This window comes from Theobroma cacao, chromosome 9 (genome assembly GCF_053813885.1).
Source record: "Theobroma cacao isolate CCN51 chromosome 9, ASM5381388v1, whole genome shotgun sequence".
NCBI lineage: Eukaryota > Viridiplantae > Streptophyta > Magnoliopsida > Malvales > Malvaceae > Theobroma > Theobroma cacao.
The window spans coordinates 35,443,137-35,457,842 of NC_142647.1; the positions used below are offsets into that span (position 1 = coordinate 35,443,137).

General features: G+C 32.2%; 1 protein-coding gene and 1 long non-coding RNA gene across 2 annotated transcripts; one reads left to right on the forward strand and one right to left on the reverse strand.

The window, feature by feature from the left end:
- The first annotated feature begins 2,138 nt into the window (after positions 1 to 2,138).
- LOC108663325 (uncharacterized) lies at positions 2,139 to 2,759 on the forward strand. Its single transcript, XR_001929283.2, has 2 exons — positions 2,139 to 2,467; positions 2,601 to 2,759. It is a non-coding gene; the product is annotated as an uncharacterized LOC108663325 (long non-coding RNA).
- Positions 2,760 to 6,161: 3,402 nt separating this feature from the next.
- On the reverse strand, positions 6,162 to 13,771 carry LOC18589621 (serine/threonine-protein phosphatase PP2A-2 catalytic subunit). Its single transcript, XM_018128000.2, has 11 exons — positions 13,427 to 13,771; positions 12,041 to 12,097; positions 11,064 to 11,147; positions 10,527 to 10,598; positions 9,329 to 9,400; positions 9,061 to 9,101; positions 8,179 to 8,245; positions 7,203 to 7,394; positions 6,997 to 7,086; positions 6,807 to 6,914; positions 6,162 to 6,678 (listed from the first exon to the last, which is right to left on the reverse strand). Exons 1-11 carry the CDS (start codon positions 13,514 to 13,516, stop codon positions 6,613 to 6,615), a joined length of 939 nt encoding a protein of 312 aa, XP_017983489.1. The 5' UTR covers positions 13,517 to 13,771; the 3' UTR covers positions 6,162 to 6,612.
- Between the last annotated feature and the right edge of the window lie 935 nt (positions 13,772 to 14,706).

Consider the following 14,706-nt stretch of genomic DNA (forward strand, 5'->3'; position numbering starts at 1 on the left):
ATAATTGTCTGCAGCAACCACTTCAAATAATGGCTTTTCATTTTTTTGGATAACATTGTGTGAAATCAAATTATTTCAATAAGAGTGTTAGCATGCTATGTAGTATAAAACAAAATATGAATTAATAACGTTTAGAAAAGCTCTTTAGAGATGTTTAATTTGTGCACAGCAAACACTTATATAATATAAACATGTTTCATCCATGCGTAACATGCTGTCTCTAAAACAAGACATACTCAAAAACATGCTGCTTATGTTTTTGACAACATCGCAAACATAGTATGCTATTCAATATATAATAAAAACTAAATTGGTAGTATTTTTTTTAGCTTGTTTTGAAGGTTGATTTATATATAGCCATTGTTATGAACATGATGTTTTAAGAAGTGTTATAAATGGGTTATTGTCGTGTAAAGAGATGAAAAACTTTATAAGTATGTTTTATGGTAAAGCAATAACAAATATGAGCATACGCATATAAGAAAAGTTTAAAGTTAATAAACGGAATTCTGACGAAATTTTCATGTGACCTTTAACGATGGATTTTCAACGGATTTCTAACAGAATAATTCCAATTGATAAATTTTGTTGAAAATTCGTCGAAAAATTTTTTTGCACAAAAAAATTTTGTTGCCTCCAAACGTTCCAACGAAATTTCTGACGGATTTTCGTTGGAAATTTCCAGCGAAAAATAATTCATTTGAAATTCATTGGAAAGTTTAAAGCAAAAAAAAATTTAAAGCCAGCTAGATTTTCCAACGGAATTTTCCATTAGAAAATTCCATCGGTATTACTATTCTTTAAATTTTTTATTTAAAATATATTAAGATTTTTTTAAAATTTTATTAATCTTTTATAGGAAATATATTAATGAAATTAAATATATACATATTGTATTTTATAATATTAAAAATATAAATATGTTTTCTTTCATAAAAATAGGTGATAAAATTCAATAATATATTAAAAAAACTAATAATAGTTTGTTAGTAATTATAACCTTTATTAGTAACTTTATTAACTTTATTTATATGATTATATTTTAATAACTTTATTAGTAATTATTATCTTATTTTTTATAACATATATATAATAATAAAGTAATACATATAAATATATATTATATAAAATTAACATATTAGTGATTAGTGATGGATAAGGACTGTAGATATCAAAATTCAAGTTGAGTTTAATTAGCTTAAGTAAAGTCCTGAGTAGGATTCTTTGGTTCAATTAGGAAAAAGTCTTAAGTTAAGTGGATCACTAAAGTTTATGATTGAATAGGACACGGACAGTAAGGAAATACTTTAAATGGCTATGGGCTGTGAATGGTTAGCTTCTAGTAATAGACAGAAAACCGTGGATTGAAAGTTACTATAAATGGTTGCTATAAATACTTTACATGGTTAGCTTCTAGCTGTATTAGTGATAATTGGTGATTGTAAATGAAAGATGGTTTTATAATCCTTTAATTGTATTATAGGATGGGGAGTTATTATATTAGATGCCTAATATCTTTAAATTGGATTTTTTGAGTGCTTTGGGGTAATTTCATGTTTATATTTTTATATGTAATTTATAAAATTCAAATTAAGTTATTTTGACTTTGGTATCAAGTAATAAAATTTCGTACGTTTTTATGCTTATTATAAATAAGTAATTAATATTTTACAAATTGATAAATTTAGTTAAAATTAATAAATATTATATTATAAATAGATAATAAAATAATATTAATTTTGTTTATAATTTAATAATAATAAATATGTTACATTGTACATTAATGTCTAATATTTTATGAATATCTAAAGATATTATTATTATTATTATTAAATATTCATTACATAATAAGTTTAATATAAATATATTAAAATTTATTTATATTTTAAGTTTATTTATTTATTAATAAAATATGAATTATTTAAACTTTTGTTGATATAGAGATTATAAAGACTCAAACTTGTGTGTGAATGAAAATAAAATGAGCTAAAAAATATAAAAAGGATCTAAAGATTTATTCAATAGGTTGGATTTAAGCCCAACACCCTTGGACTTTCCATAATGGGCATTCATGGGCTAGAGCCTTACTCCTTTTTACAGGACATTTGTTCCACTAAACGGTGTGCGGCTTTCTCTTTCTTCCTCTCCTTTTGTTCTTTTGTTTATCAATCCTTCTTCCCATTCTCTAAAACCTAAAAACAAATTGCTCTTCCTCCGTCGTCCCTATCTGCCACTGGGCTTTCTACTGCCTCCCTTCACCTTTCCTTTCCTTTTGAACCGAGGTTGAAGAAACTCCTCCTCCGTTGTCCCTATCTGCGGCCAGGCTTTCTACCGCCTCCCTCCAAGTCTCCTTTCCTTTTGAACCGAGGTCTGAAGAAGCTCTAAAAGATACCAGAACCCGAAGCCAACAACTCCCAAAGAAAAATTGAAGTCGAGCCTCGTCGATTGTGAACCCTCCAAACTCTGGGTTGGAACTTTTTCCTTTTGTTTTTGTATGATTCTTTTGCTTCAATTTTTCTTTTTGTGTTTGGCTGACTGTGTTTTGAATTGCATAGTTTTGTACGGTTTGTGATCTTATGTTTTGTTTTGTCTTTTCACAGGGATTTCTCTCCCTTCGATTTGGACATTGTTTGGTGTGACTCTGTTTTTGGGACAGAATTGTCATGATTGGATGATTGTTGTTTTTGAAGGTGGCATTGTTTGAAAACTCTTCTCTGTTTTTGGGAATACATAAGAAGTGGAAATTGCTTTGTTCGTCACCCACTCTGTCAATATTAGGCTTATTATTAGGCCTTAATAGCAATAGAAGGAGACCCTAAGAAAAAAACAATTAGAGGAACCATCAAATTTTCTTGAAGTTAATAGTTACAACTCAAGATGGAATCACCCAAATTTTTTATTTATTAATGATCAGGGTCCTAAATATTCATCACAGCCTGTTTTTCATCATGATTTTTAGTCACAAGTTAAAGCCCCAATGCCTAAGAAGAAGTCAACTTAAAAAAAAAACGTTTATACAATACATGACAAATATAGATGCAGTCATTTAAAGTCAAGCAGGATCACTGAGAAATATTGAGATTAAGCCTTTTTATTTATTTCCAATTTTAAACCTTTCACCCTTGAATATTTTGACTTTGAATGATTGCATCCATATATGTCATGTATTGCATAAACATTTCTTCCAAAGTTGGCTTCTTATCAAGTATAGAGGCTATAACTTGTAATTAAAAATCATGATAGAAAATAAGCTATTATGAATATGTAGGATCCTAATCATTACTCAGTAAAAAATTTAGATGATTTCACCCTGAGTTGTAACTACAGGAATAAGAATTGTTTTGCTACCCATTGAAGTTTTCATTAAATTGCATTGATTCATAATAAACTGGACAGTAATTTAAATGCCAATCTCCACAAAGTTTGCATATCACAAAAGAACTTTAAAAAACATTAACACCCTAAGTGTTAATTCTTTAAGACAAAGCATCTGCTTGAACTGTCAAAGCACTGATAGTCAATTTATAATCACTCACAACCTTCTTAGGCTCAAATTGTTCAGATAGTCACCGACAATTATAATAATCCATCACCTCACCCCAAAGTATTTAAAAATAAAATTAAAAAATTACATTAAGACAAAATTTGTTTGATATTAATATTAGTAAAAATTCTAAAAAACAATTCTCTGGCAACGGCATCAAAACCTTGTCAGTTAAAATTCTACCTTCGCAAGTTTACATATCGAACAAATAATATATTGGTAAGTAGAGTATAAATTCCATAGAGAATTAATTTAAAATATTACTAAATACTAGAATTAAAGCAATTTAGTTTTATTCAAACAATCAAAAATTTAATAACTAATTAAACTAAAAATTAATCAACTAAAACTAAACTAATTAATACTAATAATCAAAGCAAAAAGATAACTGGCTAAAAATCAAATTAGAAAAACCTACAATTACAATATCTCTCACATTTCATTTAAATCTTACCTCTCTCTTAACTTATTTCAATGGGTTGAATTACTAATCTAGAGTCTTTAATTATTTATAATGCTCTCCCCAGTCTCTTATAAAAATATCTATTTTAACCAAAACACTATATTCATATGTGAATTGAAATTAAAATAAACACATTAAGTTTAGGCTTTGATCCTGACTACATACAGCATATAGGTATATTCTTATTTTATACACAAATCAATTTATTCATTCAATAAATAAATATGATCATATGCTATTTCAATTTTAGTCTATACTAAACTCTCTTTCCCATGTTTGTTTAAGTTTCTAAATCAATTTAATTGGTGATCAAACAATTAAAAGCATTAAGAGGAAATTGAAATAAACAATTCAATCTCATTGAAAATAAACTAGAAAAAGATTAAAAATTAAAACTACATGTGAGTTTAATTGCAATCTTAGAAAAACAAATTTAACAAGACATAATTGCAAAAGTAAATAAAAATATATGAAGTTTAGCCATCAAGAATAATAAAAAATAATAAAAGCTAAGGAATATAAATAAATATTTTGCAACCTTGATCTTCAATCTTCAACCCCAACTTCTAGATTCTTGAATCTCTATTTGGATTTCTCGTTAATGTGTGTATCTATATGTATATATATGGCTAATTTCTCCTTAAGCTAATTATTTATAACCTTACTTAACTAAATTCTACCTAAACTAGATTACTTTAGTCTAAAAATTCTTAATATGGGCTTAGAACAAATGTAGAGCCCAATAGGGACTTTGTCAGTCGGTAACCTGCTCTTTTCAGCCTTGTTTTTTCAAATTTTTCGGTTCAATGCCTCAGCATATCCCATCTAAGCCGAGGCGCTCCCTTTTCTTTGTCTTCTTCTCACTGACTGCTACACTGTGTCAACTTTGATTACAATTGTCTCCATCTTTGAGGCAAAAATGGTCAACGTGATCTCGTAAAAATTATAGTACTATCTCTTAACTTTCCAATAGTCCAAAAATTGCATCATTTGAACATCTGGAGTTAAGAGTTATGCTAAAAATACCGTGACATATATGAACAAAGTCTGAACTTAAAACACTTTTCTTCACCCATTTTGATAGAATCTTACAATAACATAAAAACTAATAAATAATAATACAGACAGCCGAGCAATTTACCGGTAGCCAGTGAGCACTGCCAAGAAACTTTTCCAATTTCTCAAAACTTAGGAGACATCGGCAGTGGTTGAGCAATATGCTTAGCAAAGAACTGGAAATATCAATGATTGAACCAGCCTGCAAACCGAGAGCTTTTCTTCAACACGTTAGCAGTTGCAGCCGAAGCACCATCGTGCCCGCAAACCTGCACGCTAAACCGTAAGGGCAAGGTGCCTTTACCCTTATAAATGGGCATTCGGTCACCCTCCAAATCTTTCTACATTCAAGAAAACAAAATCTATTTATTAAATCTCCAAAAAGAAAAAGAGAAATATTGAAAAATTAGAATAAATTTTGAAAAAACTATCCTTTTTGTAAAAAGAAGACGAAAAGACAAAGTTTTGTGGGTGTTTTTTTTTTGGAAATTTTAATCATTGAAGACTAGCACAGCAGCGGGCGGAATCTGGGCTTGGGGCTGAGCTAGAGAGAAGAGGATAAAAAGAAAATGAAAAAAAAGGACTAAATTGCCGTCCCACCAAAACGACATAGTTTTGAGCATAAAGGAGAAGAAAAAACAGGGAGAAAAAGTATATCAACATTGCTAATATTTTTTACCAAAAATTTGTTTTAATCTAACACATTAACACCATGCCAACATCAGACCCAATTGCATACAGTGTGCAAGTACAAAAATAAACTAAATTGACCAGTCATTAAATTGACGACACCGTTACAGTTCTCCAAATTAGATGTAGAATTACTAAAACAACAGTTGGGATCAAAAATTAAAAAGAATTTATTCGTCCAGTTTGCTTTATCCTATATCATTCTCGATCTTATTTACCAAACACAACTCACCAGGCTAAGCAAAACTATTGTATCGGAAACCCTAATAACTGATTTCAATCAAGAAGGTAATGATTTCGTGAATATTTTCATTGTGTCTTAAGAGCTTTTCAAAAAGAAGAAAAAAGAAAAACATTGAACCCAATACAATTCTATTTGACTGTAAAAAGAAACAGGGTTCTGTTAAATAGAGAGAAAAACACCTATTTGATTGGCACTGTGGAAAAAAATATATTAAAAAAAAAAAAAACCAAAGCACCCATTATAAGGAAAATGTTGTCAGCATCCCTCTACATATCCCAACCCTCGAACAGCCCATGCCCTTTCTTCTACAGATTAAAAGAAACAAAAATTAAAATCAAAGAAAATAAATAATAGTGTCACATTGTCTGCTGGAAAATGGTACATATGCCCCTACAGTGTTACCAGCTCTTTTGCCTCCTCTTGCAGAAACCCAAGCATAATTCAAGGAAACAACCCTGACCAAAGAAGCCCTCATCAGCCATATACAAGCTCGCTGCCACCCAACAACCACCATTGCTAATTATAAATCTTATCTTAGATTTGAAAAAACCCTCAACGCAAACCCATTGATGGACACTGGCCACCAGAGACTCATCAACCCACTGCCAAGTTACTTTATAAGAAGTAATCGGGTGTCCTCCGGGTTACATCCGGCTCTCCTCTCCTTGGAGCAGGCTCAAACTGCAAAAACAGAATAGTTCTAAAATGTTTACTTCAACCCATGTTTTGAACATAATATATGGAAATGCAAGCATTTACATACACATACAATGAAAATATTAGCATTGTGTGAAAAGAGAACAGCTCACCTGAATGAATGTATGACCCTTGCAGTCATCAACTTCCAGGATGGAAGCCATGTTTCCACATCGATAGCAATAATTAGGTGCGCTAAATATAGTAACAACCTTTTGTTCCTGTCAAATCATCAATAACACAAATTTCGTATCAAAACTCAAAAAATTCTGGAAAAGGCACCAACACTGTGGAACTACTTACATGACCCCAATTGTATCCTTCCATGACCAGCTGATGAGCCCTAGCAATCAGCTTCAAGTTATTTGTATGGTTAAATTGCTCAGATATGTCCTGAAGACATCATAAAAGGTTAGCACACCAAAGGGAAGATAAAAACATATCCTTTGACCATTTCCAAGAAAAACAGGAATAAAACCAAAAAAGGAAGCAAAGCAAAAAATCAATACTTGGCCAAAGGTATATCCAGCACCCCTTGGAGAAATACCCCAACCACAACGATCGTCTGGGTCAGACCACAAAAGATCGCACATGGGACCCTCATGAGGGACTTCTTGAACACGATCAAAATTACGTATGTTATCCAGGGTTTCAATGGATGGAGACAACCCACCATGGAGACAGAAAATTTCAGATTCAACCTTCAAAACAGAAGAAAGTCTGCAGGTAAGAACCATTAACAAAAACCATACATCTATAGTTCACCTATAACTGATTCTGGTGTCATAAACTAACAAACTATATCAAAAGTTAGACATCAGCGGCATTAGCTGAGCTTAGCTTAGCTAGATGTTTAGTCCAACATGATCTATGCAAATTGAAGCTTCAAGTGATAAATGATGCTGCTAATAATTCTGGTAAAGATATACTAGTGACAGATGCAGGAAAAAACAAAATAAAAAGTCCTGGCAATGTTGGGAAAAATGATGAGAACAGTGTGCTAGAACTAAGGTAGTATCACTAGTTTGCTTTCGTCTCAAACCCTTTATGGTTACAGTTAAAAGTTAAGTCATTATGTGGTAAAAGAAGGCATCTTGAAAACCTACATTACTTGGATTGGGGGTAAGTGTTGGATAGAGATATGTCCTCGATACAGGTATGATCAAATTTTTCTAAGTTTTTCCTTCTCTTTGGAGGGTCAGACCTCCATACTCAAATCCATCAGATATGTGTCAAACCTAGGTACTTCATGGAAAATGAAGAGTTCGAGCAACATAGTTGATAGCAAGGGATCACTTTTCAAAAGTTGTGCATCATGTTACTGAAAACACTGGAATTATAATCCATGACACCATGATAGCATGCCATACCAAGTGTCTAATTACTCACATCCAAGTAATGTCCCAATTTCAAGTAATCACAACAAAAAAACTTTACCGAAGATCATTTCAAACAACATCAAACACTAAATAACTAGATACTAACCAATGCTGTTAGTGGAAAATAGTCAAACAGATCAGTAAAGATCTTCCATACGTTGGCATTGCCATACCTGCAGATAAAATAGAAAACATATCTTCAAAGAAAAGACCAATAACTTAATAAAAGAGAAACTTCCTAACCCAAAAAAGAAAATGAATGAACAATTAACATAGGACCAGTATATGTCAAAGAGTAACAGAGAATGTAGTTCCTGAGTTATTTAAAATTGTTTCTGCAGCCCACTTCTATTCTCAGAATAACAATTATTTATGAAGTGAATTCTGCTTCCTAGCACAAAAAACTGTAGACACCCTTTAAATTAGGCAATTGAATGAGAAATAAGCTTATTCATGGACGAGATCCAATTGCCCCAACACTAGCATTGGCATCACCTACTTCCATATTTGACATTCAAACCAGTTCATTACCTAATTGGTTCATTAAGAAAGATAACTGACATGCCACCCTAACAAATATTGCATGAAAACTTCTTTGGTTAACAAAGGAAGATCTGGCAGCTATTGAAAAAAATATCATAAATCCAGATCAAAATACATTTTTTAAAATTCTGACATCAAGCCGGTCCCTATAATAATCAGTTCTCTTTATTTTATCTATTTGCAACATTAGGTTCATGAATCAAAGCTACACATGAACCACAAAATATAACCAGATTACCTTCCCAATTAATCACGATAATCAAATTGGGCCTTATGCCCACCTTTAGAAACCACATTATAAATGAAAAGAGTGAACAGGAAGGAAAGATAACAAGCAGTATTTTACAGTCAAATTAAAGAAAACCAGCCTCAATCTCAACTCTCAAAGTTAATGTATTTCTGCATTAAAAAAAAAGCCTATATAGCAAGATTCTAAGATACTCACTTCCTTAGGCATTCATCATAAAACCCATACACTTGAGTAATCTGCATTCATAAACAGAAAACAATTAACAGGAAATATAAGAATCAAATGGATATAAGTAAATTGCAAAAGAAAATTGGAAAACAACGAAGACAACCAAGTTTTTCTTACATGCATTACAGCTTTTAGAAAGAACACCAACAAATCATTCCTACTTAAATAAGCTCTTACAAGAAATGTTCATAGCTTAAATATATATTAAGAACAATCATTTAGAAACATAGCATACCTGACGGCTCTCATGATTTCCCCTCAGTATAGTTATCCGTTGGGGGTAACGCACTTTGAGGGCTACCAAGAGCTGAACAAAAGTTAATCACAAACAAATGATAAGTTGCAACCACAATTAAACATAATTAACAGCAATTAGTCAAGACCCTGCATTAATTCATAGAATGAAGAACCACCAAAATTACATAAGCAGTATACTTGAGACTCCACCTTAAGTTTTCCAGATTGCTTATGGTCATAGAAAAAAAAAAGGTCAAATTTATAGATTACATTCCCATCCTTTCTACTGGTTTGACTCCCATTATTGAATGATAAAGATGCATAAGAGACACAACAAATAAAACGGTTTTATGAGCCACAAGTACGACAAATAACATGGATAGTAAAGCATGAAACCAGACAGCAGATAGGTCTCCTATGCCAGGGAGGTAGAGGCATAAGAAGCAAGAACAAGATTTCAACACGTGTTACAAGATATAAAAATCTGCAGTAATAATGGGACTGTTACACAAAAAGGCCAATCAAACTTGACCTGACCACATATCAGTAGAAAAAAGTTTCAACATAGGTCAGTTTGAGCAACCATGAAATATGTTCAGACAGAATATCAAGTGCATAAATGTGTCTTTGGGCATTTGACATAATTCATACACAAACCCACATTTATGTATATGTCTGTATGAACATATATATGTAATAATTGCATAGATACACGTAAACATGGATTCAGACATACATACGCATATACACACGCATAAGAAAATCAATATGAAACATATCTGCCTCCTATGATTTACTAAAATTTGTTTGAGCATCGATGTACAAAGCTCAAAAAGAATACCAAGCATGTGGGTCCGTGCGTATGCACACATGAGTACACACACATCGCCACCTAAGATCTATAAAAATCTGTCAAATCCGGGAGACCCATGTAAATTCATCATGCAGTAAAGCATCATTAAATGGAAGAAGGGCAATTAAAGTAATGTAACCACAAAGCATCCCCCCCCCCCCCCCCCCCATCTAACCCTCTGGCTTTATCCAAAATCAATACACACTCAATGAACAAAAATAATGTAGGTTTTTTGTATAAAAATATCACTAGCAGAAAAGAACACAATCAGTAAAACAAAAAAACAAACATTCCAGGTGAAACAACCAAAAGCTGAAAATCAAAGACAGTAAATCACACTTACTGTTACAGTTTCAACTGAATAGTAACCACGGTCAACATAATCTCCCATGAACAAGTAATTTGTATCTGGACACTGACCAGAAAATTTGAAAGAAAAAAAAAAAAAAGAAAGTATAAATGTTAGGAAAAAAAAAGAACAGTGAAAAAGAGCTAAAAGAAATAGGAAGTGCAAGAAACAGACAAGCTTAATTGATGAACAAGCAAATTGAGCAAATCAATGCACCTAAAATTTTTATGAAATAGCTAACAATATGCAAATCAATTTGAACTCAAGAGAAACTATGGAAGTTATTCTGATTCCGAGTGTATTACATTACATTCCAGGCATAACAGTTCCATCTTACACCATCTCACAAAGTACTGAAAAATCTTTACAACGGAACTATAATTAGATGTGCGTGATAGCTGTGTTCATGATTTATAAATGTTTGTTGAAGACTAGACAAAAGAAACAAAGTACTAGACGCATTGCAAATAGTTCACAAAAGTTAGCATAACATTTAAAACACAAGATAGCTGCCTCAATCAGAACAATTACCTTCCCTCCAATTCGAAAAAGTTCTGCAAGATCATGAAACTGCCCATGAATATCACCGCATATTGTGACAGGACTTTTGACAGGCTGTATCGCATCAAACAAAAAAACATACAACTCATAGTAAGCCAACAGCAACTGTCACAGGAGCAGGCAAATCATGCATTCATTAAAGTAGTTGAAAGGATCTGGTAGTAAGCCTTCCAAATGAAAATTTAATCAAGAATTTAAGGTCCCCAAGGGGACACCTGACACCCGAACTATAAGAACTTGAGACTTTCAACTTAAAGATCTTAGGTTCGAATCATGGGAATGAGAAGATGGGGTTTATGGGATGGGAGAGACCTACCTATCCAAAGCACAACGGACTTCCATTTGTACCAAAAGCCAAAATAGTATAGGAGTTAAAGATACCTGATGACCATATCAGGAGTTCAAACAACCGGTAGAGACACAGAGAGGTATGAAAGCTGACAATTGCTTTAGAAAGCATTTAAACTTTTGCGGTCCATTCTAGCTATTCATTCTTTTTTTTTTCTTTTCCCTCAGAGTCTTATCAACTATAGAGTGAACCATTTTTATCAAACTATTCTTTTTTGTACCTTACAAGTCATCAGGTAAAGAGAACAAAGATTTTAAAACAACAGACTCAGTACATTTCCTTTTCAATAAAAGAAAAGACATATTACATCAGTGAAAACAAATCTTCAGCAGTTCCAATCTCAACATAAACCTCTACTAAACCAACTAATTTTTAAACTTATATTTAAGAAAATAGAAAAGCATTAGGCAACACAAATATGGAAACAAAAAAATGTAAGGATTAATGTGCAAAAATTCAGAAATGCAACACTGCCGATAACAAATAAAGGTTAACAAAATGGACATCACCATTAAAAAATACTATTTCAGGGGGAAAAAATAATAGAAACAAAATAGTAGTGAGAGTCGTGACAGAAGCAATGGATGATAAGGCACACCTGAACATTGCTTTCCTCCATCAGTATCTCCTTAGCCTTGTCGCATAACACCCTAACCTAAATCATAACAAATACAAAGGACAAAATCAGGTAACAATAAAAAAAAAAAGTGAAAAAGAAAAGATTGTCATCTAAAAAAAGGGAGTGAGAAAACAATGAGTTCAACTAATCCATAAATGACCGTATTAACAAGTATAAAGGCTGTAAAGAAAAGGCTACTCGAAGGTGCAAGGCAAACTAAAGGTGGGAAAAAACACTCAACCAATTGAAGAAAGTTGTTAATTTAAAAAAAAATTAATAAAAAATTTCAAATTTGTTGTACTTAATGACTTCAAACATAAATTTTTCATAAACTTTAAAAAGTTGACTCCATCTCATACCCTAAAGTTGACTTTAAAAAAATTTGTTGAACTTAATGACTTTAAAACGTTGAAAAAGAAACGTTGACTCCATTCAATAACACCATTACATTCTAGCATGAAGTTCCCGTCATTTCCTTCTCCACAGGAACTTATAAATGGACACTATATCCATAAACATGAAAAAGAAACATTCATTTTATGTTTTTTTCTCAATCAAAAATACATCCCATGTAAGGACGAAATTTGAAGAAACAGAAAAGAAGCCAACAACGGTAAGCCTGTTGGCTTTCGAGGTGCACGCATCAATAAAGGTTTACCTTTGCTAGATTAGTACAGTGCCTTGGCACCAAAACACGCAACTTGACCACACTTAGAAAACTGTCCAAATAAGGTACAATGCTACAAGCAAGAAATAGATTAATCACAACTCAAATTACGGAACCTTGCCCATTTAAAAGGGACCAAATCCATCTATCTGTGCAAATATTACTACTTTTGGAGCTAGATGACCAAGGCTTGTTGTGTAAAATCTTTACAGAGAGAAGCACAAGTATAACCAAATGTATTGAATGAGGCAACTGATAACCACAAACATCTCTACCCTCTAACAACATTTCCCCAGGCATTTAATTCGTAGTCTCAAAAACAAATCCTTTAGCCAATTGAGTATGGCTTCCAAACTATGATAAAATTAAGGAACTAAAATAATTTTCCTACTACCAAACCAGAAATTCCAGGAAGAGTATACTTTTGTAATGGGAAATGAAAAGCAAGCAAGAAAATTAACAAACAAAATGAATCAATATCAGTAAAAGCAAGCAAATAAAGAAAAAACTGATTCTACAAAGATCTTATCTTTCTTTTTCTTTTTTTCCTATAAACTCCTCCAGCAAATAAAATGGATCTGGTACAATATCCAGAAAATACTGAAAGAAAAATGGATCGGTGGAAAACGTCACAGATCAAGTCCTAAATCAAGAAATTTCAAACAGATCCGTTTCATTTCGGAATGAAAAATAACTACCTCCTGCTCCGATAAGGGCTTGCACTGCATCAGCTGCGAAATCTGTTCGTCCAGGTTCCCATGGGAGTTCGAACTCACCGAAGAATCCATCTCTCTTTAATAATTCCTAAACCTAGATTCCTAAAATTTCCCAAACAATTGTTCTTTTTAAAAAAAAAAAACTCTAAATTTATTTCTTAGAAGAAGAACCAAAGAAAGAGAGAGAAAGAGAGATTTCTAGTTTTCTGAAGAGAAAAGGAAAAGAAAGGAAGTGGTGGTGAAGAGCCCAATGTTTTTGTGAAGACAGAGAGAGAGAGAGAGAGACTGCTTCGCTTTCTTCTCTTTTTGTTTGGATCACTCACTCCTTCTAACAAAAATCAGTTTTCTTTCTTTCTTTTTTTTCCCCTAATTGAGTGTTTTTCCAAGGTAAAAATGTAAGGGGCATTTCAAAATTGTTTTTGGGTGGAATGTTGGTGTCTTCCAGATTAGCGAGTGGAAATAACGGACCCATCGTAACGGAGGGAAACATGTGGTGGAGGGCTTGGATAAGAGCGTGACAATCACAGTGCAAGTAGCGCGCGGGTTGCGATTTGCCTTGTGGCTGTAGATGTGATTGGCTCATCTTAACAAGGATCTTATTGGAATAACAGAAGCTTAGAGATGTACAAGCAATCTTGGGAGAGCTTCGGTGAGATCATAAAATCATGCTCATAATAAAGTGATAACACAAGTCTTTCTGTTTCATCCAAAAATGGCCTCGTCCCTACAGCATTAATACTACTTCACTAGTATAGTAGCAAAATGCAAAAAAAATTGCTTAAAATGAACCATTTTTTCATTTATTAATAAAATTTATATTTGATATGCAGATAATATATAAAAATTATACACCACTAAATCGTCCATGATGTCACTTCATTAAAAAATAAATCTGATGTATTATATTGTCATAGTAATTTTTAAAATTTGTGTGGTATCCAGCATGGCACACATGTAGCTTTTCAGTTTTACATTACAAAAATGAAATATCACCAAAAAAAATTATAAAGAAAAATAATGAAGGACATATCTCTTTCATTTAATTTTATTCATAATTTGAGACATATTTACCGTTTGAATTCTTTCTTTATGCTATACTTGAAACTTAATTGGAAGCGGAGAAGATGGATGGATGGGGAATGGGAAATGGGAAATGAAAAGACAGGAGATAAAAAATTGACGTACAAAGATTCGGGAAGTGAAATGAAAGAATGATACTTAATTTATTTGGTTCACAAATATATATATATATATATATATAT

Bases quoted from the DNA above. Each gene is read 5' to 3' on its own strand.
- LOC18589621 (XM_018128000.2), bottom strand. From the start codon at position 13,516: ATGGATTCTTCGGTGAGTTCGAACTCCCATGGGAACCTGGACGAACAG. The intron at 12,098-13,426 runs GTAGTTATTTTT...GTTATGATTTAG, and splicing joins AGCCCTTATCGGAGCAGGAG to GTTAGGGTGTTATGCGACAA. The intron at 11,148-12,040 runs GTGTGCCTTATC...GATGCGATACAG, and splicing joins TGGAGGAAAGCAATGTTCAG to CCTGTCAAAAGTCCTGTCAC.